The sequence below is a fragment of the Pezoporus wallicus genome, unplaced genomic scaffold, assembly GCF_028554395.1.
Source record: "Pezoporus wallicus isolate ANWC-B61680 ecotype Strahan unplaced genomic scaffold, APGP_CSIRO_Pwel_v1 contig_9123, whole genome shotgun sequence".
Taxonomy (NCBI): Eukaryota; Metazoa; Chordata; class Aves; order Psittaciformes; family Psittacidae; genus Pezoporus; species Pezoporus wallicus.
The window spans coordinates 96,898-120,192 of NW_026641571.1; the positions used below are offsets into that span (position 1 = coordinate 96,898).

The window sequence follows — 23,295 nt, forward strand, 5'->3', positions numbered from 1 at the left end:
AGCTTCTGTGGGTGCATCCACAATTTCCCATGGACCTCTCATCTTCATGGTGGGAATGGGCTCCATTTCTGATAGGGCACAGAGCGTTTCTTCTCTGCAGAGTATCTGTTAAACAATTTGGGGAGCAAAGGACAGAAGGAACCTGGCCCAACAGCTAAGCCAAGGTAAAGAGCAAACAGCCAGTACCAGCTTCAGCTTATGCTGCTGATCTGAAGGACAGGGAATCCCTCAAACCATCCCAAAATACGCTGCTCATGAATATTCAATACAAAATACTAAAAAGAAAGAAATTCTTACCTGGAAAGTCTTTCATGCTGAAGGAGAAAAAAAAAAAAAGAAAGAAAAAGGGAATTAGTGAGGAGAATGAAAGGCTCCATTCAACAACCTCCTTTCCTACCTCTGATACCAGCACCTCCCTCATCACAAGCTCACAGCATTAATTCCTGTGCTCAAGCTGAGAATCATGGATCTTGCCTGAATCCTTTCAACTGCTTCACTGAAGCATTTCAAGATTTCTTTTCTTTTGCAACCCTAAAAACCATGGATCATTGTTCCCCAAATTCTAGTGTTCAGAACTGAACCCATCCCTTTGAACCCAACCCAGGCTATTGTTTCCCTCTTTAAGTCAAATTATACCTCCTTGATCACTGCCCTGTGCATGATGGGGGTGAGAGAGGTTAATGGATCACGACACGTGGAGCTTGCTGCCTATTTGTGTGGAGCATCAGGAAGTCACAAACGGTACTTTTTCTCCACATGCAAGTACCTGCCCCAGGAATAAAAGCCTCACCGGGGCAGGGAGACACAGAGCAGAAGCTGCACAAGGAAGGAAAAGACCCCTACACCAGTCAAAAGGGTGGACATGTGATTGAGTCTTCTTTAAACATCGTAAAAACATGGACCAAAATGATAGATTTGTGTTGGAAGGGACCTTAAAGCTCCTCCAGCTCCAACCCCTGCCACGGGCAGGGACCCCTTCCATAGAGCAGCTTGCTCCAAGCCCCTGTGTCCAACCTGGCCTTGAACACTGCCAGGGATGGGGCAGCCACAGCTTCTCTGGGCACCCTGTGCCAGCGCCTCAGCACCCTCACAGGGAAGAGCTTCTGCCTAAGAGCTCATCTCAGTCTCCCCCTGGCAGGTTAAAGCCATTCCCCTTGGCCTGTCCCTACATCCCTTGTCCCAAGCCCCTCTCCAGCTTTCCTGCAGCCCCTTCAGGCACTGGAGCTGCTCTCAGGTCTCCCCTTCAGGAGCCTTCTCCTCTCCAGGCTGCCCCAGCCCAGCTCTCTCAGCCTGGCTCCAGAGCAGAGCTGCTCCAGCCCTCGCAGCATCTCCATGGCCTCCTCTGGCCTCGCTCCAACAGCTCCACATCCCTCTTGTGCTGCTGCCCCAGAGCTGGATCAGGGCTGCAGGGGGGGGGTCTCCCTAGAGCAGACTGATGCTCTCTGCACAAGCCGCTTCCTTCTGAACCCCCAGCTCTCACTGTGCTGATGTTGGTCCATCCAAGGAAGAGGCACAGCTTGGTACCAGCCATGGCTTTACTCGCCCAGAACGCCGGAATGCTGCAGAGTGCCAGGAACAGTGCTGGATTTGATTTCAGAAATGGGCTCGGATCGTGGAGGGCAGAATCCTTCCCTTAAACCCCCAGGAACGCTCCCAGCTGTCAGGAACGCAGTGAAGTGCAATTAAAACCAAATTCCCTGTGGAAGGCTGAGATAAACCACACTCAGTGCCAGAAGGAGGCTCGGCCACAGCTCTTGCCAAGGCAGGAATTGGCCCAATTGCTTCCAAGTGTGTTCCTCTGCGGTGAGACCTGACCCAGCAAAGGCTGAAAAAGTCTCTTTACAAAGAAAAAGAAGAAGAAAATTGCTTCTTTGGGCACATTTTCTCCTCCTTTATCTCCAGGTGGGCAAGCACAGGGAAACCTGCACTAGTTTAAGATAGCTGTCAAGGAATGTATTTTGGTTTGCTGTGTCCCAGTGACACCAACCAACACTTAGGATTAAATAACCACCACTTCTCAACATCCCCGAGCCGCTCCAGCCTGGCTCCTCCCTTCCCTTAATCAAGAGGGGAAAGTTTAGGAACCTGCCTTGTTTTATTCCTGCACTGGCAAATACCCTCCTGTGAGTCCTGTTTGGGTTAGAAATTAAAGGTAAAGCAAAGCCAGCTGCTTTTGGGGGCTGGTTTTGCCTTTTCTATGCAAAAGCCACCATGTTCTGTAGCGCTGCAGCTCCTGCACCTCCCAGATTCCTGTGTTTGGTAGGGCAGATATGCATGGCAGCTGTTCAAAGGACAACTTCCCTGTGTGTAGCACTGCTGCCAGCAGGAGTCTTCCCTTAGGAAAGCTGGAAGGGGAAAGAGCAATGAGGAGGGTCCACCCCAGAGCCGTCCCCATTGGGTACAACTCAGATCAGTGTTCCCCTCAAGCCACATTTGTTTTTCAAGTCAGGTATGGTTGGGGTCAAATCTGGTTTTCCAGTGGGTGCAGAGTAATGAGGAGGTTAAACTCTGCCTTTGACAGTTATTCCAAGGCCATTTCCTCCTGGGAATGCTGCTCTGCCGACCTGAGAGCCATGGTTTGCCACAGCATCCTGAAGGCTCCGGCTGCCGTGATGGATAGCGCTGCCCTCCAACTCGAGCTGCTCTTGTGCAGATGCAGGGGTTTCAAAATAGGAGATGATTAATAATCCAGTGCAGCCAAACCACCTCCACAGAGCCCCCAGCTCCCCAAAGCCTGAGGCAAAAGACGTTTTCACAAGCTATAAATCAATAAACTTTGCTTAATAACCGCTGCTGTTACTGAAGCATAGTATTAAAAGGTCCTCCAAGATGGAACAGTGGCTTTGGCAGCTGCCTGCTGCAGACCCCATGGCTTTCAGTACAGCTAGCACGTGCTTAATCAGAAACAAGCACCTAGGGACGCATCTCCTGCCACCCCACATTCGCAGCTGTCCCCTGGTTGTTGTCACTGCTGTCCCCCGGCTCCCCACACCTCCCATGGGGAGCATTGGCTTTGCAGGAGCCGCAGTTTGTCACTGCTGTCACTTGGGAACAAACCTCCCCTGTAAACATGGAGCTGCATGGGATTTTAAGTTAGTGAAGGCCACAATTCCCAAACCCGGCACTGTTGCTCTGATTTATTTTCATTTTCCTTCTTTTCTAAGGGCACAAATTTCACTGGTAAAAAACCTGATTTTGCAAAGTGCCCGGAGCTCAGACAGAACCCTCCAGACACGAGGAAACAAAAGCCCAGCGGCCAAGTGACACGAGAAGGGAAGACTTCTCCCCCTCAGTTCCTTCAGTATGGAATGCCCCAGGTGTGCAGGCAGCAGCACCTTCCTCTGGCACACAGTTTTCAGGTTTATCATGGGGTATTTAAATACTTGCTTGGCCACCAGCCAGCATTTAAACTGCCTGAAGCCAACCTGCTGTGTGTGAAGCACGTTCCAAAACCCGTCACCCCCTCCTGCAGCCACACAGCACCCCAGGACAGCCACCACGGCCATGGGCAGTGCTTGCAGGAGCAGTGATGAGGGCTGGTCTGGGTGTGCTGCCCTGTCTGTGGCACACTGAGCATCTTGTGCTGTTAGCATTAAGTCAGTTTTCATTGTCTCTCTCCCCACCCCTCATCTGTTTCAGTCCAAATCAGCTCCAGACCAGCTGCCTAGTCAATGATATGAACCTGGAGCTACTCTCACCTGCTTGAGGACCTCTGCTCCAAAGATCTTCTACTGAACTGCAGGAGTAACCTCAGCACTTTTGGGTCATTAATAGAACTTACAAGTCATCATAAGAAAAACCCAACCAACCAAACCCCTCCCCTCCAAAACCACCCCAAGCCCATCAACAACCTGACAGCTCCCCAAGGGCCATGATTTTCCCTGACCACCATGAGCCTCCATCTCCAGTGGTTGAATTCTGCAAGCACTCCAAGATCCGTGGGTCAGGAATAGCACAGGTACAGCTGCTGGTGCCTGGGGAATGGGTGCACCGAGCCCTCTGTCTCTCCCAGACCCTTTTTCTGCAGGTTTGTGCTCATTTTATGAAACACAAGACTATAAGAAGCTCCTGCAATGGAAGTGAACGTAGGCCTCTGGCACTCTGAAGCGCTTTGCTGCCTGCAGTTTCCATCTGCTCTCCCCATTGCTTCCTGTGGCCGCTCATTCGCATCCCACAGCACCTCCCTGTCCCAGCTGTGCCAGCGTGCTTGGGGTTGTGGCTGGACCACGAGCTGACCCAAATTAAAGACATCCCCTTTCTCCCCTCTTACAGTCCAGGCTGATTCCCTGGTATGGTGAGACCTCAAGTTGTCCTCTGACCTTCTGCTCTCCCTGCCCTGCCAGGGGCAATGGTTTCAAAAGCTGAGCAATCACCAGTGATTCCCCAGAGACATCCCAGGCCAGGCTGGATGCGGTTCTGGGAACCTGATCTAGTTGAAGACGTCCCTGCTCATTGCAGGGGGTTGGACTAGATGGCCTTTGAAGGCCCTTTACAACCCAAACCATTCTGTGATGCTATGTGATTGCTCTCTGGCTGGTTAACCAGCTTCTCTAAGGGCACCCACGCCAGGCAGCAGAGGGTCAAAGTGGGTGTTTTAAAGAGGCTGCACTGTTACGTTGTGTGCTTCTTTCTGCATCGTCCACAAGCATTCAGAACCTTCAGTAGTTAACAGGCTCCCTGCCCTGGCTTTGGCTGGGATCAGTTCGCTCTGTTCCTGGGAAGGGAGGAGAGCTGGAGAAGAAAGCTTAGCCGCAGGGACACAGCCACTTACCCCCGGGGGCACAGCATGGCTCCTGACCCCTTTTATTTATACATCCAGATGCAGCCAGAGCCAGGAGCATCGTCCGGTTACTGAGTCACAGCAGGGAACAGCTCACGGGGGGTGCCTGGAGAATACGCTTCCAGATATGGACATTCACAGAGGAGAACTCAAATCCAGGGAGCAAACAGCACCCAGAAGGATTTCACACTGATTCCCATCTCAAGAACACGATGCTTGAGAAATGGCCAGTGCTAAACAGATGAGGGTGCTGGAGAGGTTGATTGCCTTAAAGTGCAAGTTTCACATCCCCTATTTTTTGCTGGCTTACGGGAGAGGAGGTGATCATTTCCACAAACCCTGTAGTCAGCAATCCAGAAATCAGAGAATGTCACGAGACAACTTAGTTGACCCTGTTTCATTTTAGGCAGCATCACCTTTATCACAACTAGAACAAGTCCAAGCCATGAAATGGAATCCCAGGAAGATAAAAGTGTCCTGGAGAAATGTTCTTGCACCACTCCTTATCCTCCAGTGCATTTGCAGTGGCAGCGTGGCAAACCAAAGGACTCCTACAGGTCTGCCCAACAGGAGAACAAACCTGCCACCAGGAGCATCTGAAACCTGTTGCAAATGCCCTCATGGAGTGAAAACTGACAATCAGGCTTGCTTCTATTCCAGACTCCATGAAGGCTGTGATCTATCAGGCATTTCTAGCAAGCTCCCAGTACACCGGGACATCTCTCACTGATTAAAAGAAGTCTGGTTTGGTCACATTACCTTTAAGATTTCATACTGTTAATCATATATTAATGCTAGATCCACAGCCTGGTTTGGGTTGAAGGGACCTTAAACCTCATCTAGCTCCAACCCCTGCCACGGGCAGGGACCCCTTCCACTGGAGCAGCTTGCTCCAAGCCCCTGTGTCCAACCTGGCCTTGAACACTGCCACGGATGGGGCAGCCACAGCTTCTCTGGGCACCCTGTGCCAGCGCCTCAGCACCCTCACAGGGAAGAGCTTCTGCCTAAGAGCTCATCTCAGTCTCCCTTCTGTCAGCTTGAAGCCATCCCCCCTTGTAATACACAACCCATGCTGGTTTGCCAAGCACCTGCAGCTCAGGCAGCTCACATTTTTGTCCATTAACTTCTTTATTCCTTTAAGATTTGCTTTGGGCTCCAGATGTATGTGTCCACATGGGAACCCCCACCCAGATCAGCTCCCTCTGCCTGTGGTAATCACAGCCTGGGGCGGCTGTGAGCTCGAGGTGGAGGCCCATGAACAGAAAAGACAATTGGGAATTGCTGCTTTTTTACACCCAAGTATGACCATCAAGTGACTCGGTGCAAACACATGGTGCATGGAAGGTGATGCTCCTGCCTCCCCATTGCACCTCGAGGGGCTCCTTCAGACGCTCCAACAAAAGGCAGAATGAAATCAAGCAGTGCAGACCGCAGAGCGCGCTCAGAACTGCATTGCTGAGCCCTTACTGACAAAAATTCAGCTGGAAAGCTCAATTAAAAGCACTGAAGGTGGATTAATGAGGGAGCGAGCTAAGAGCAGGGGGAAAAAGCCTTGTAGCGGAGCCATGGATATGGCCCTAAGGAATTACGGCCCTCTTGTGCTGGGGCCCCCCTGCCTGCTCCTTTGTTTTCGCACCCCTGCTCAGCTGGGAACGTTTAGAGCCCACAGGTCTGCTGGTATCAATCTTGACTGCATGGAAGGATAAAAGACTCCAAGATTTCACATTCCTACCTGTCCTATGAAGGCTGGTGGCACCCTGTGGTGAGGGCTCTGTTACTGTGAGCACTGGAGGGGGGGGATACAAAGATGGGATGAATCCTGTTATTCCTCTTGCTCATGGCAGAATTACATTGTCTTGGAGAAAGAGTTAACTCCGATACTGTCTTTTTAGCCTGAAGTAAATCCTTCCCTAATTAGCCTTTTAAGGCATGGGCTGTTTCCATAACCCAGATAGCACCAGGACTGTTTCCTATACTGACTTGTGAGTTGATGCTGCTGCACTCCTGGTCTGGCTTCTCCCACATGGATGCTCACAGCTGGCATCACCATTACCACTGCAAGAACCACCATGGCTATGGGTGGAGAAAACCAGCACATCCTGTGAGCCTGCACTGAAGCAGTCACGGCTTGTGTGAGGTGTTTGCTGCTTGTTTATGGGGGTATAATGAGGAGGGGGGGGAAATGAGTCAGTCTGCGCACAGGGAGCACGACTGATCTTGAAAACCTGGGGTTTTGAAAGAAAGAAAAGCATTTTCAGCTTAACTCTATGAGTAAGAGCACATCTGAGAGGTTCCCCACCTGCTATTAGGCTGGTTATCAATAGTGTGGTGGTGAGCACAGCTGTAAGGACTCATGAAGAGAGTCTATCTAAGCACACAGGGGATGGTTTTAGATTATCTAAAGCCTCCCCAGAGACAACCCCGCTGCAGATGGGAAGAAAGCAGAGACTGGGTTACACACTGAACAGCCCAGGAGCAGCCAGCAGAGCCCTGAGGTTAGGGACTGCTTCCATCACCACCACTGCAGTGGTTAGAACCCTTTTCACAGATGCCTTTTCCAGACCAAGCTCTGTCACCTCAAAAGGAGCAGACAATGCCTATCGCCTTTGAGCAAACACCAGTGCTCACATTAACTAAATGCTTACATCTAAAATTAGCCTGCCTGTTTAAAACTAATTCCCCCAGGCCTGGACTCTGGCATGATACCATTTCTTGATGGTGAAGGGACTTCCCCTATAGTGATGCAGACCTGGAGGTTTCTTGGTGGCCTCTCCATGACTCCAGAGCTGTCAGCAAGATGGTTACAGCAGGTTCCCCAAACCTTGGTGATGGGGACACCAGCTCTGCTCTGGGGGGACCAGTGAAGGACCTCGACCCATCTCCTGCTGCAGGTGATTCTCTTCCTTTCTGTCATTGCAATTATTAAACGCTGCCACAGGTCAGCCCAGCCCCAAGGGTGAAAGCTGGATCCCAACCCTTGGCTCAGCAGCACTATCAGAGCCCAGTTTAACAAGCTGGTCAGGTTTTGCCTTGCTTTCATCAGTGAGGATTTTGTCCAGCAATGGAATCCCAGACTGGTTTGGGCTGGAAGGGACCTTAAAGCTCCTCCAGCTCCAACCCCTGCCACAGGCAGGGACCCCTTCCATAGAGCAGCTTGCTCCAAGCCCCTGTGTCCAACCTGCCCTTGAACACTGCCAGGGATGGGGCAGCCACAGCTTCTCTGGGCACCCTGTGCCAGCGCCTCAGCACCCTCACAGGGAAGAGCTTCTGCCCAAGAGCTCAGCTCAGTCTCCCCTCGGGCAGGTTAAAGCCATTCCCTCCTGCTCTCATTCTTCCCTACAGTCCCTCATGAAGAGCCTACCAGGAGAGAGAGGCCAGGGGGAAACTCCCATCCCAGCACCTCCCAACAGCCAGCCATGCAAATAATCCCAGCGCCAGGGCTCCGGCAGCTTCCTTAAAACCTGTTGCTGCAGAGGCACCTTCCCAAGTTTCATTTCAACCATCCTCTTTCCAAAGCAAACACAGACACAGGTCTCCAGGGGTAAGACAACAAACCACCGCCACCACCACCAGCCTCTGCCCAGAGCACGTGCCGAGCAGGTCCCCGTGTAACACAGAAAGGAAAAAGCTGCTTACTTTGAGTGTCTTTGCGATCGGGGAAGGAGAGGAGGGGGGAGAATCTGACTGAGCCTTCCTGCTGCGAGTATATTCCTTACTCCTGGTGTACAGGGACGACATGGCCTTGCGGGCTGGGTGCCTGAGAAGCAACACAAGTCTTGCTCTCTTGTCGCTCTATAGCACTGGGTCCTTCTTCCAAGGTCAGAACAAGCTAATTAAACTATTCACAGCTCTGGTAATTAAACCCTGCTGTTCAGGGGGTATAATTTTAGGCATTCATGTGCTGGAGGGAGAGCTGAGGCTCCACGAAGTTTCTTGTCCAAGAAGAAGAGGAGAAGGTGTGAAGGACTCACTGCGCGGGGCGCTGCTCCGTGCCAGCCTCACCAGCCGGGACCCATCCCAACTGAGTCGCAGGAGAACATTTCCTCTGCCATAGGACTGAGGGATCTTCCCCTAGAGCCGCAGGAGGAAACGCTCCTGGTTCAGGAGAGAAGCTGGAAAACTGCTGCGTTTACCCAGCCACGATGCTTTTGCCAGGAGGAAAAAGAAGAAGAAGAAGAAAACTAAGCCTGGTTTGAGGCGGGCGCTGCCGCGAGGGCTCTGCCGTCACCGCGCCGAGCCGCACGCCAAGTGAAACACCACGGCATAAATCAGGAACAAGCGCTGGTTGGGAAAGGGGCAGTTCCAGATGAAGTTGTGTTTTGTTCCGTCCTCCTCCTTCTCCTCCTCCTCCCGGGCGCCGTTACCCACGCGCAGGCTTCTCCCATCCCTCCCTGCCGCTGCCTTCTGACATTCCAGATCCTGACTCGCTCCGCCAGGAATGCTGGAGGGCGGCCAGCAGCAGCGATTCACTTTCAGCTTGGGATTGGGGCTGCCACTTGTAGGGGGAAAAAGAAAAGGAAAGGAAAAAGAAGGGGGGGGGGGGAAAAACTGAAAGCGCCCGTGGCCTGGAGGGCAGGGGGGAACCGACTGAACCCCAGCCCCTGCCTTGTGGCTGCGACAAAGGAGACATTTGAAAGGCCATGGAGCAGTTGGGGCCACGCTCAGGCAGCACAACAGGATTGCTGGTGTTCGCTCAGGAGGCTGTTTTGAGCTGCAAGAAGGCGATGTGGACCTTGTGTCACTTACACGCATTGGAAGGGGTGTTTGGGATTGAGGAGAAGAGAGGAATAGGAGGGGAGGAACAAGGATGGGGAAGAGTCCGTTCTTCTCCCAGCAAACTTCCAGCTAGCTCTTGGCTGAGCTGTGCTGTGCAACCTAAAGCCAGAGCTCACTGGGCTCTGATGGTGAGGCTCTGCCCTGCCAAGGCAAGTGACGTCCCTCCTGTCCCACCTAAACAAGCACACAGGATGCTCTTTGACAAACACCCTCCAGCACACAGCAGTTTAACAGCCCTCACACACTAAAGACAGTCTTGCAACTGTCAGGCTGCAAACCTATAAAGGCACCAGCCCAGGTATCTGCACAGGACCTGTTCCAGTACAGCAATACTAACAAACCAGTACCGAAGGATGGGTTCACTGATACCACCCAAACCAGCCACAGACCATGGTACAGGGTGCCTGGAGCAAACCCATCTGCTCCACAGGCTGCTTCATCATCCAACGCTTCCCAGCAAGTGCAGGGGAATATCTCCCTAAAACCATGGTAAGAGTATTACTCCAATATTGCCCCTTTTTTTGCACACTCCTTGGCAACCGTGTAATGTCACTGACACACAGTTGGAGAAGGGTGCTTGGAATGACAGCTACACTGCTTTCTCCTGCCACCCAGCACCGTCACCATCCAGGGCAATGCAGCATCACAGTGTGACCACGGGGCCTGTGGGATTGTCCTTCTCTAAGAAAGTCCCTTTGAGGTCAGGTTTCTGTTGGATGCCTCTTCCTTCACTGACTGCAGGAGGTGGGGAAAAGAGAAGTTTGGAGAGGTCTCATTCTGCCTGGCAATATTTCTGCATTCCCTTTTCAAGGTATGGAAATGAAGTCCAGACACACAAGAAGGTAGTGACAGGCACCCTGCTGCTCAGGGAGCCTGTGGCAGGACCTTGATCTTTCCAACCTCCAGCTGTTGCACTCATCACCCCCATCCTCCACCTCTCCTGCAGGCTGGAGCCTGTACAGTGACAAGGTAATTCAGACATCTAAATGCACATTGATAGAACCTGCACCCACGGGTGAGCCTCAGCTTCAGGGGTGTCAAAGCAGTCCGAGGAAGTGAAACTGGGTTAAGCCATGTGGCCACCAGCAGACTGGAGTGGTCCAATTGCAGTTCGGAGGCTGACAAAGCCCAGCTTAGTCACCAAGGTGGAGTTAAGCAGCTCTAAATTGCAGGGTTGTGCTCCAGTCCCCAGTGAACGGTCGCTGCATCGCTCCACGGTCACGTTTCTGCTGAGGAGGGGTGGGGAGAGCTCCAAACCCAACGTTTCAGTCCAGAACTCGCAGTGCGAGCCGCAAAGCAAAGCAAAACCTGAGCTTTTGATTCCCTACTAATTCAAAGTTAATTAGTCACCCAGTGCAGATGCCTCCCAGATTGACAGAACGCATCTGGGCGGACACTAACTCATTTCAAAGAGAAGGGGTGGCATGAGAATTAGTACCCATATTAGCCAGGAGAGAGACAGCAGAACGGGAGCAATCTGGGTTTCATCATTTCAACAAAGGTGCCTCATTTATGGGTTTCCTCCTGCAGTTTTGCACCGTTTGCTTCCAATGCTTCCCCTGTCCAAGCACAAAACCTGGCTCTTCCTTTGCAGCGCTCCTGTCCTCACATCCCCATATTTGTAAGATTCAAGGTCATGGTTTAGATCTGCCTGTTTCTGCCTGTTAAGGATATTCCTCAGTGAGAACCAGCAGCCTGCTCTGTGCTGGAGCTGTGCTGCTGCTGACTTGGCTGAGGAATGTTTCTACAGCTCCCAGAGACAGGAATTAAAACTCACCTTCCACGAGCGTTTGCACAGCCCCTGCACACAAACCCCTGGGACTGCCCAGAGAAAACTCCCCATTTCTGGGCGAAATCACAGAACCCCAGCCTGGTTTGGGTTGGAAGGGACCTTAAAGCTCCTCCAGCTCCAACCCCTGCCACAGGCAGGGACCCCTTCCACTACAGCAGCTTGCTCCAAGCCCCTGTGTCCAACCTGGCCTTGAACACTGCCAGGGATGGGGCAGCCACAGCTTCTCTGGGCACCCTGTGCCAGCGCCTCAGCACCCTCACAGGGAAGAGCTTCTGCCTAAGAGCTCAGCTCAGTCTCCCCTCTGGCAGGTTCAAGCCATTCCCCTTGGCCTCCCTGCAGGCCTTGTCCCAAGCCCCTCTCCAGCTTTCCTGCAGCCCCTTTAGGCACTGGAGCTGCTCTCAGGTCTCCCCTTCAGGAGCCTTCTCTTCTCCAGGCTGCCCCAGCCCAGCTCTCTCAGCCTGGCTCCAGAGCAGAGCTGCTCCAGCCCCCGCAGCATCCCCGTGGCCTCCTCTGGCCTCTCTCCAACAGCTCCACGTCCCTTTGGTGTTGGAATACCATGTTTTAATACCGTGTTTGCTCAAAAGAAGCAGCATGAGAAATCCTGAGAGCTGTTTTTCACTGTGCACTCAGAATTCCAGTGTAGAGCAGTGCTCCCAGCAAAAATCAGGTGACTTCACCCAGTAACTACCACTAAGGATAAAGCAGCGTTAGAACAAAGCATTTTCCAGTGGAAGTTGCTCATCATTTGCACTCTGCAGGTGTTTATGGACCAGCTCCCCCTTCCCGACCCAGCTCCCTTACAGGGGATGCAGCAGCACAAACACACCGAGTAAGGAAGGAGGGATGCAGCAGAAACTTGCAGGGCTATTAACAGGCCATGTCAGGGTGAGGGAGCAAGCCAGCACTAAAACAAGAACCAGATGGAAACGCAGCTATTTCAAGCTGAGGGACTTTCCAAAATATGACATAGAGAAATAGAAATCTCGAGGCCCTCGCAACAGTCCTGACCCATTTTGTTCTTTATCTAAATTCATCGGATCATCCATCGCTCCCACCCGCCCCGGCCACACCATGGCTGTAAACCCCATCTGTTGCCTGGTCTGACACAAAGCAATATTCTAGTGCCACTGGCCAAACTAATGCATAACTTCAACACATTGCTATCCAGCTATGCTCCAGACCTATTTCTGGCCTTCCTTCAACGGCAGCGGTGCACAAGGCTGTGTTCACTCCCAGTGAGGACATCCAGGAGCAATGAAAATAAGCCTACATATATGGACCCCCATGCCCCAGGCTCCCCCCAGCAGCACCCAGCATTAGCTACGTGCTGGGTACCTGTATAATGAGGAACAAGAAAGTGCTGAAGTGGGAATTAAACCGAAGCCGGTGAGAAATTCCTGCCGGGAAGGAGTTTTGTAGCTTAAGGATTCTACGCCTTGACATCCGAAATAATGAAGTAGCTTCTGCCAAACAGTTATTTCTCATTGGGGAACTCCATGTCCAAGAGCAAAAAACTAACAATGACTTTCCAAAGATGAGGCTTTTTCTGACGAGAAGCATGTGGGAGGATATCAACTGAGAACAAAAAGTGACCTTTTAAAGACAAGGGGGACAAAACTTGTGTCGCTGGAACACACGATTTTTCCTACAGTGCTAGTTTCTAAAGGATATTTCACTGTTAGGGAATTTGACTTCAGTGTTCCAAACAAATTTAGATTACCCTTCAATCCCTTGTTAGCCATTTGGCAATACAGCCTCTGCTTTTCACGCCTTCTGAGCCTAACTGGGAGAGAAATCATCTGCTACTTAAAACATGGGACTGCACCATTCTGCATGGCACATCCAGGCACCGGGGGCTACTGGTCTCAGGGGGGCTCTGCCACAAAGCAGCACCCACCAGCACCCTGATGAGATGGACTGGAAGGCAAGGACTGGGCAGGATCCATTCCAGTTGTGCCTGCTGTAGCCATCTTCCCTTGCACAATTCCTCCCTTCCCCAAGGCAGACAGCCATGTCCCCAAGGGCTGCCCTGACATCTACTGCTGTACACAGGGATCTTAATCCAGCACATCCAACATATGGAGGGCTTTTTTCTGGTGTCCTCAACACGCTGTTGAGGTGCAAGTGCAGAGGAGGCCACGAGGATGTTCAGGGGCTGGAGCACCTCCTGTATGGAGACAGGCTGAGAAAGCTGGGGCTATTCAGCCTGGAGAAGAGAAGCTGTGTGGAGACCTCAGAGCAGCTTCCAGTGTCTGAAGAGGGCTACGAGGATGCTGGAGAGGGACTCTTCATTAGGGACTGGAGTGATAGGACAAGGGGCTAAAGACAAGCTTAAAGAGCGAAGATTTAGGTTAGATCTAAGGCACAAGTTCTTCCCTGTGAGGGTGCTGAGGCGCTGGCACAGGGTGCCCAGAAGAGCTGTGGCTGCCCCATCCCTGGCAGTGTTCAAGGCCAGGTTGGACACAGGGGCTTGGAGCAAGCTGCTCTAGTGGAAGGGGTCCCTGCCTGTGGCAGGGGGTGGAGCTGGAGGAGCTTTAAGGTCCCTTCCAACACAAACCAGGCTGGGATTCTATGATTCTATAGGATATCTTCAATCACATCAGGAGAAACATCCTCCCTGCGGCCTGCTGGAGGACTGACAACAAAGTACGATCACCAGCTCCTGGGGGGGGGGGGGGGCAGAGAACCTGCTACAAGCAGAGAGTTTTTTCCTTTCCATAATCTTGAGTGTGTCCTGATGAGATAGAGTTTGACAGTTTCAAACAGAAACTGACGTGATGCTCCATTACACGTGTGAGCACAAACACATGCTCTTAAGTTTTAAAAAGTCAAAAAATTATAAACACAATTAGACATAAAACAATAGTGAGGTTTAGTCTGTCTCTGGGCTACGTTCCATGGAGCAAGGCTGCTCCTCAGCAGCGGGTCTAGAACAGCCACTCTGAACATTACCTGTGCTGCCTCGTGGGCCGCGCTGCATTCAACTGCATTGGAGCTGCAGAGGTGCATACACACGGCACTGATCCCGCTGCCACCCTACCCATCACACTGCTCCCAGTTCCTTCTGGGAAGAAAGCAAAAGGATCCCGGGACACCTGTGGGACAGCTGCCACGTCGGCAAAGGGACAGGGCCCTGGGGTGAAATGGGATAATTTGAAGTGACTGCAGAGGCCTCCCAGCAATGCCAGCGAGAGCCAAGGGCTCTGGTGGGTATCGGGTGCGCTGCTAAGCCCAGCTCCAGCGCCTCGGCAGAACCCACTCGTTGACAACTTGGAATGATCAGCACACCGAAGTGGGGAGAGTAATTGACTAAACAAGAAGTTAAAGTTACCTTAAATAGTTATGAGTGTGTGACCTTGTAAACCATTCCTGGAGGACTCGCTGGTTTGCTTCATCTTCCCGGGACTCGCAGATCGGATTTGAGCTGGTTTTGTGTTACCCATCCCCATCATGGGCACTGTTTCACATTACAGCCTCTTAATTCAGCAGCTCGGTGAATTAGAGGAATTAACCTGAACACATTTAGCTGCCACCCTGCAGTCCACTGCTGCCTTCAAGCACAGACAATGCACTGTCCCAGAGCTGTAAATAGGAACTGAGCTCCACGCTGGAGATTGAAATGCTCTGTTAAGAGGGACAGCAGACAGCAAGTCTGCCACCCTCACAAAACACTGAGGTTGAGAGAAACCAACGCAAGCAAATTGGGCTGGAGAAGTCACAAGGCAAATCCTCTGTGCAGATGTGAACATTTTCCATAGGGATATGTATAGAATGAATGCAGATTTCTGTAGTGTCATCCCCCTTCACCTCCCAAGAAACCCAGGGCAGCCCAGATGATAAAACTGCTCTTCCCCATGTTTAAAGCTCCACGGCAGCTCCTGCTCCTGCAGCACTTTTCTGCTATGTTACATTGCTCGTTGTTATACAGGTATTAAAGATCTCCTTTCCCCACAGCATACACAAGGTGTGCCCAGCAGAGCATCCTGTTTATCACCAGGACTAACCAGAGCCCATCTCTCACAGCCTGATGCTGCACCTAATTAAATGCTCCATAATTTAGCTGTAGCCAAGCCAGTGACGCACAGTCCCATCTACGTGACCTTGGCCGTGGGCCAGACAGCTTCCCCCCCTCCTCACCCCTGTCTGGGCTGGAACTAAAGATCTAAGGGTAAAACCAGGGGAAAACACCTGTCCCCTTAAAGCCCAGGAAAGACCCTGGTCTGCAGCGAGCAGGCACAGGAGGAACAGCACCATTTAGCGCTGTCTGGATTCAAAGGTTTTATTTTCTTATCAGCTAGCAAAGACATTCACCTATTTTGCTCCCGTTTAGCAGTCAACTTGCCCTGTATCACAGCAAAACAGCACAGGCCCTGAGGACATACCTTACCTTATTAGGCAACGGCAGCCCAGAAAGTGGAGAGCTCGGAGCCTTCTTGAGCTTAAAAAGACAGCCCAGGGGAACATCCTCAGCCCGCGGCCACAGGGAGCGAGGGCAACAACAGAAGTGTGGCCTTGAGGGGGTCCCAAACACACAGGCTGGCTGTGGCAGGCAAGCCACAAAACGCTAAAGCCCTGTCTGATCTTTCTAGCTGTTGGTCAAATCCATCTTGTCAAAAAGGTGAGCACTGCGATCACAACGGGAAGTGACTGGAAGATAAAACACCACTAAAAGCAGAACAGGTGTGAGAAACAGAACATCCCAAAATCACAGAACCATTGGAATTGGATGGGATCTTAAAGCTCATCCAGTTCCAGCCCCCTGAAATGGGCAGGGACATCTTCCACTAGAGCAGGTTGCTCCAAGCCCCATCCAACCTTGCTTTGAACCCTGCCAGGTATGGGGCAGCACAGATTCCAGGGGTGGGGCATTCATTCCCTGGCCCCATGAACTGCCTTCTCACTGGTATTTCAGTCGGTGCCTTGAGAACAAGGAGGTTTATCCTAATGCCAGGCATCCCACCCTGCTCAGTCTGGTTCCAGCTCAACTCTTCCAACTCCTGCAGGTTTTCCTTTCTGAGCAACAGAGACCAGACTGTGGCCAGACATTTTCCCCCACCTCTGGTTTGAGCTCAGGTCCCCCCAGACTGAACAAAGGCTCTTTCCTTCCCATACCCTCCCCACTGGAATCCCGCACAAAACTCTCCTAAAGCTGCTTCCCCAGAGGCTTTTTCCAGCTGAAGTCCTTGTGCCCTTGAACATTTATTCCACAATAAAACTTTGTCTGCTCTTCCAACTTTCCACGGCGCATCCAAGCAGGCTGCATCACAAGGAGAAAGGCGGGGTTGGTAGCAAACACATGAAGGTTGCCTGACACATCCCATTACCAGACTGCTTGCAGTTGCCTAAACCTCAGCCGGAGCCTCTGGGCTGCTTTCCCACGCTGGTGCTCCTAAGTTTCAGCCAAAATAGTACATCTACTTCTGAGAATTACATCAAGATGTCTTTGCTTCTTTTTCCAATGCTGCATTTACCTTTTCCTTTGCTAAACTCCAGCGCCACAGAGTTTGGAGGAGGGAATTCAGGCAGGGCCCTTTCTGGCTCCCATGGAAATCTTACAATCAGCCAAGATACAAATACTGGAGGAAGAAAATAACTGACTGCTCACAGAACCAGGAGAGGCTGTGGGGTTTTGCAACTAAAGCAAACGCTTCAGTACGTTCAAGCTCACAACTGGGATGGTGGCAATTGCCGTTCCAGAATGATCATTATTATTGATGAATTAGTGATTAATTAATCACACTTCCTGCTTGGTACCAGAACCAAAAGCAAGGAGCTGCTCCACAATTCTTGCCAAAGCGCTGGCCAGTCAGCAGGGCAGACATCTCTCTGATCTGGATGTAAAATGGGAAGACTGACCAAGTGACATGGTGCTGGAGGCATGCAGCAAAGACAATGAACTGGAAAGTGGATAAAAGCAAGAGGAGTGGAAGAATGGGAAAAGCAGCACCACCAGAGTGTGAGGAGAGGCTAAACCGGGCTCTAATGTACATGTGGTGTGTAAGGAAACAGAGGACTTGCTACAGAGCACGTGAGCACTGGGAGCTGCTCTAAGGTCTTCCCTTCAGGAGCCTTCTCTTCTCCAGGCTGACCCAGCCCAGCTCTCCCAGTCTGGCTCCAGAGCAGAGCTGCTCCAGCCCTCGCAGCATCTCCATGGCCTCCTCTGGCCTCGCAGTATTGCAAACAGGAAACCAAAAATGCACTCTGAAGAGCATTACTGACAATTCTCAGCAAAGAACCAGTTAATTTCGACAAAACAAGGCTTCAATCACTCTACAGAAGTGAAAAGTATGTGGAAAGGCTCCCGCAAGTTCCACGTTTTCTGGCACAGATTAAATGTCACTCAAGCACAGTGACCCCTGAGCAGCCTTCAATCTGCTTGTTTTCTCCAGGTCTTGCATATCATGCTGTAATACTCTGGACATGTAATCAGCTTTAGCATTGTCAGAGTAAGTCATCTTGTCAGCCTCAAATGTGGTTTTAGACTAAGACAGACAAAACCAAAAGAAATCAAAGCAGTTTGGAAGGACTCAGTAATTATTATAAAAGGGAAAAAAGGGGCCTTGACAGCTCTGAAGCAAGAACAGGGGAACAACGAACCATCTCTGATGTGCTGCTCACCAAGACCGTTTCCTGCAAGAAACCAAACCCAACGAGGAGACAAGATACAAATACACTGTCCAAAACCTCTGCACTGGGGTGATTGGGGTTCAGATGAGGAATCAGTAACCGATTTGCTACTCAGAACTACCTCTTGGTTCACACTCAGCTCCTGACCAGAGCCTGAACCTCTTGTATAAACAAGAGTCAAGCCATAGAAGACTTCTTGCCACCAGCATGCAAGAGTGAAACACCAGTTATTCAGATGTATGTTTTCACTTACCCGAGTTTCCTTCACTTCCTCATTTCCATCAACTTCATCACCATCCTAGGATGAAAAGCAAACCTTGTAATTAGGCAGCCTTGGAAACAACCAGTTTGTATGACAGGAAGATAACGTATTGCTCACGATTTGATGTCAAAGCTTCTGTCAAAAGAAAACCTGTCTAAATACTTCTGGCTGATAATCAGGTCAGGTTTGGCACCTAACGGCCATTTAGAAGACCTTGGTACTAAGGACATGGTTCTCTTGAGTAACTGCGATGTGAATGCTCCTCCAGAGTCAGCAGAGAAGGAGGAACACTCCTTAATGTACTTAGGGAACACACATGACACTTGGGAAGGTTGCGTGTCTGAAGTGTTGACGTAATATTGACTTTCCAAGAATATCCTCCCCTTCAGTTAGGCTCCAGGAGGGAAGCCTGCTCATCCCAGACAGCCTGCACTTACACAGCCGCTCTGTAACCCACTGCCTCTCTGGAACAGCTCCAGGCTTTCATGGAGCAGTGGTAAACCACCACGGCATCACATCACCCATAGTGAACTCGGGGTACTTCAGAAGTTGCAGCTGCAGTTTTGTACAGACACAACAGGGAAATGAACTGTAACTCTGAGAAGCAATTTGCTTTCTGCTCTGAAGCTGGGAATGATGCTGCAGTGACCGAGCAGACAACTGGCCAAGATGGAAAACACTTAAAGTAATAAGAAAAAAATAATTATATTTGGCATGCAAGAAAAAAAGATGTAAAAATCATTTGAAAATAATCAAAAGTGGTTTTGCAGCAAGTCTTTCAATAGAAATCCCCAGGCTTCCAGCAGAGCCATTCAACTTGTCTCAACTCCAGCTATCTGCTGTTGCCACAGGGGGTTTTTCATTGTGTTGAGCAGGAAGCCTCTTCCCCTGAGGTGCATGAGGGGGGCTGCGTCCATAGATCTGTTGCAGACTTCTCAGCCATGATTTCATAAAATTCTCTCCTGAAAGAGGTGATTCGTTTTCCTCCCTGAGTCTCTAACCAGGGTTTGGAGGGCTGGATTTCTTCCCTCAGACTGAAGAAATCCTTTTGAAACCAGGACTAAGAGAATGGACCACAACACAGCTCTTCTGGTGCTGGGCAGGGGATCCAGACACAGGTTTTATTCCTCATTGTCTTCCTTCGAGGAGGCCTAAAGCACAGCCAAATCTGGGCTCAGATTCCCACTTCCAGCAGGTTGTGACCTCCAAAGAACCTGGAGTTCTGACATCTCTTCTCCCATGTGGGCTCTTTCACAATTCTGCAAGGGCCACACTGGTTGACAGCCCAAGAACAGGCTTCTAGAACCTACTGCTTGGGTTTTGCATGGGCCAGACAAGGATGCGATGCCTTTGGACATCGTGTTTGACATGCCAGTCAAACAGACCTGGACAGGGGAGGACTAATGGGAAATCAAGTGCCTTGGAAAAAAAGATGAAGCTCGGAACTGGAAGGAAATTTACCCGGAATGTTACAGGATGAGTTTCTCTTCTGTAAGGAACTCAAACTTACATCTTTTGTTGAGAAAATGATGCCGGTGCCTCTTCGCCTCTCTTTTGGCCGCCGCCTCTCCCGGATCGACTGTTTGTTCAGAGATCTGTCGTCCAAATCCTGATCTTCACACTCTGGCCAAGCAAAGAAAGACTGCTTTGGTTTCAGTGATTTACATCTGGGCTTTTGCTAAGGTACTGGGGTTCTTTTCAAGCTGATCGAGGTCATCTCGGCTTGTGTTATATTACAAAGGAGTTACTAAACCAAATGAAATGGAAGCTTGGTGCCCTACTACATCTGTTACCTGTACTCCTTCCTTTATCAGAGGTTACCCTGGCTGTCAGCTCTCCCCTAATCATCCTGACTTGCTCCTACGGGAGCAAGTACTAAGAGAATCATCCCCCCCAGCTCTAAGGTCCAAATGTTCCATGGATTACTATCTCATTTACTTATGGAAAACGGAAAACATCCCTTTATCCCTCTCTGTTACAAGTAATAGGCTGTATCCTATGCTAGGATTTCCATTTAAACAAATAGCATTTGGTTTGTGAGGTGACAGCTCCCCATCCTGCTGCCCTCAGAATAGCAAGTTAACATCCTCTCCCACATGGAAAGTTCTAAACCTCATGAAAATCCCTGAGCATTGCCTCTTCTGGGTACGTACCATTCTTCTCCATCTCTGTGGCTGCACCTCTGAAGTCTGCTGGGTTCGCAGGGTCAAGACCTAGATACTTATTTGTTCGAGTCAGGTATGAACTTGTAAAAAGGAGAGGTGCTGATGTTGAAGGAGACAGAGGTGTCGTAGGTTTGTCTGGTTGTACTGGGCACCGCAATCGCCGATAGACAGTCTGTAAAGAGAGAACCATGACAGCAAGTAAGTAGGATGAACAGGAACGAGCAGATCTGGTAGTTCAGGGAACTTGGTAATCTTTTGGAGTGTCATGTTTTCTTCACTGCTGCTGGGAGTGATGGCCTCCATCCACCAGATCAGGTTCACTCCATCAGATGGGGATGAATGCTAAAAGCATTGCACGGCTCAATGTGGGAGCAGCCTCCCAGAACGGGGAAGTCTGGGATCAACCTCTTTGTCCCTCCAGCCAATGGCAGGACAAATAAGTTATCTAATAGAAATAAAAGGTTTAGAGTGAAAAACCAGAAGTGATGGCAAGGGGAGAAAACTGCTCTGTCTTTCCATTAGACACAGAGCACATGGAAAAATGTGAGCACAGGGCCTCAGCCGAGTCTGCACAGCAAGGATGGATTCAGGCCATGTTTCTATCATTAGCCTTTTCACTCCACTTTTGGTGATCTACATGGTTTTATTTTCTGGCAAGAGACAGAAAAGTAAAATTCCCAGTGGAGAGCAAAGGAGCTCCAACACCTATATACCCACATCCCTCCTGCAGCCTGCTGCGGTGAGCTACCGATCCTCAGTGTTATCATAGAATCATGGAATGGTTTGGGTTGGAAGGGACCTTAAAGCTCCTCCAGCTCCAACCCCTGCCACAGGCATGGACACCTTCCACTAGAGCAGCTTGCTCCAAGCCCCTGTGTCCAACCTGGCCTTGAACACTGCCAGGGATGGGGCAGCCACAGCTTCTCTGGGCACCCTGTGCCAGCGCCTCAGCACCCTCCCAGGGAAGAGCTTCTGCCTAAGAGCTCATCTCAGTCTCCCCTCTGGCAGGTTAAAGCCATTCCCCTTGGCCTGTCCCTACATCCCTTGTCCCAAGCCCCTCTCCATGTTTCCTGCAGCCCCTTCAGGCACTGGAGCTGCTCTCAGGTCTCCCCTTCAGGAGCCTTCTCTTCTCCAGGCTGCCCCAGCCCAGCTCTCTCAGCCTGGCTCCAGAGCAGAGCTGCTCCAGCCCTCGCAGCATCTCCACGGCCTCCTCTGGACTCGCTCAGCAGTATTCCCGCTTTCCAGCACATCTGCCTCCCTTAAAAGAAACAGACATCCCCAGAAGAACTCCTCCTGATCTCCATTGTCCTAAATGGCTTCACGAGTTCTGAAACACTGAGAACTGAGGTCAGGAAGATCACCTCCTCATCCGTATTCCTGCTCCACCGTGAGCGGCTCTCCTGCCTCTCGCTGCTGTCCTCAGCAGGCTCGGTGCTCTCGGCTGTCCCGCTCTGCTGCTCCTGCGCTTGCCGCTCTGCCCGGGACCGGCTGAAGGTTCTTTCAGCCTCCTGAAGGTCCGTCAGGGTCACACCCTGCAGAGAAAGCCCAAGAGAGAGGTGGTAAATGTGCACGTTTCCATTCCAGATCATCCAGGTCAGTTTGAAACGCCCAGCGGGCCTCTGCCTGGCCAGGCCAATGCTTTATCTCTCTGCAAACAGAAGGGATTCTGCTGCCTTTAACACATTTTGCAGGGTACTGACATCAGCACTGACTCGAAGCAACCCAAGCACACACGATCAAGCTACACACTAAAAGGGGGATATACTGCAGAAATGAGAACTCCAAAACCCAACCCGTGTGTGCTTGGGGAGTGTTCTGGAATAATTCCCTGCAGGAACTTTGGCCAGAACCTCTCCAACACCATGTGAGGACAAACCAAGCCCCTTGTCCTAAGTAACAATGTACAAGAAAATCCTGCCTCTCTATTCATGAGCTCTCTTTGTCCTGCACGTGAACATGAGCGTTTCCATTCCCTACCTGTGTGGACCTGCGGGTCTGCCGGGCCTGCCTGGATCGTGCCTTCCTCAAGGATTCCGCTTCCTCATCCCTCACTGGAGTTAGATATGACCTGGAAAAAGGAAAAGGGCAAGAAGAGGTTAAACTGAAAGCAGATGCTCTGTGCTCCTGCCTCTGCCAGCTCCTGAGCTATTGTTCTCTGCTATATGGACAAAAAGAATTTCACCTCCATCTACCACGACTGCTCTTTCTGCTTTGGGACAACTTTCCTGGGAGTCTATGATACGCAAATGACATTCTCCCTAGAGGCTCTAAATAAACTCTTTAGTGCTGGACATGTCCTGTTCAAAAAGGTGCAACTATTCACGATGTGATTTGCTCCATTCCGTGCCACTGCAGCATTAGGGAAAAGAATAAACCAACCCACAGAAACCACCCCTCATTCAGATAAAGATCTCAGGACACAGAAATCCTGCACTGGCACATTCCTCAGACCTTCCTTCCTGTCTTTATATTCATGATCATATTCCTGCAATCTGCTGCCTTCATCAATATGAAATCCATCGTGCTAGAAAAACCTGCTGCATGGCAGGCACCTTGTAGAGACAAAACACCTTGCAAAAAGCCACGAAATGAAAGAAATGACCTTCACACCTCCGGAATAAAGCATGAAAACCCCTTGGTTAAGATGCAGACCTGGTCACCACCAGGTTGCATTAAACCTGCGAGATTCCAACAGAATTATGCACAGGAAAATGCATAAACGGAGCCCTCTGCCCTGGCATTGCCTGTGGAGGAACAGGAGAGGAACTCAGCCCTCCTCTGATCAGCCTGATTTCCATACTGGTGGAGCAGCTTCCCTCTTAGGAAAGACTAATTAGACTGGACTCTTCAGCCTGGTGAATAGGGAATGATTATTAAGTGTTTCACTGTGCAA

General features: G+C 50.8%; 1 protein-coding gene across 6 annotated transcripts in view; it reads right to left on the bottom strand.

Moving 5' to 3' along the window:
• PPP1R12B (protein phosphatase 1 regulatory subunit 12B) overlaps window positions 1-23,295 on the bottom strand; it is a 99,912-nt gene that overhangs the window by 13,045 nt on the left and 63,572 nt on the right. For 5 of the 6 annotated variants that reach the window (XM_057424448.1, XM_057424449.1, XM_057424451.1 and 2 more), the window contains 6 exons: window positions 22,380-22,470; window positions 21,764-21,934; window positions 20,391-20,574; window positions 19,748-19,860; window positions 18,229-18,273; window positions 298-314 (listed from right to left, as the gene is read on the bottom strand). In XM_057424448.1, coding sequence (XP_057280431.1) covers window positions 298-314; window positions 18,229-18,273; window positions 19,748-19,860; window positions 20,391-20,574; window positions 21,764-21,934; window positions 22,380-22,470 — 621 coding nt within the window. Of the gene's footprint in view, window positions 1-297; window positions 315-8,416; window positions 9,106-18,228; window positions 18,274-19,747; window positions 19,861-20,390; window positions 20,575-21,763; window positions 21,935-22,379; window positions 22,471-23,295 lie in introns of those variants that run through there. The other variant, XM_057424452.1, reaches the window with a different exon arrangement.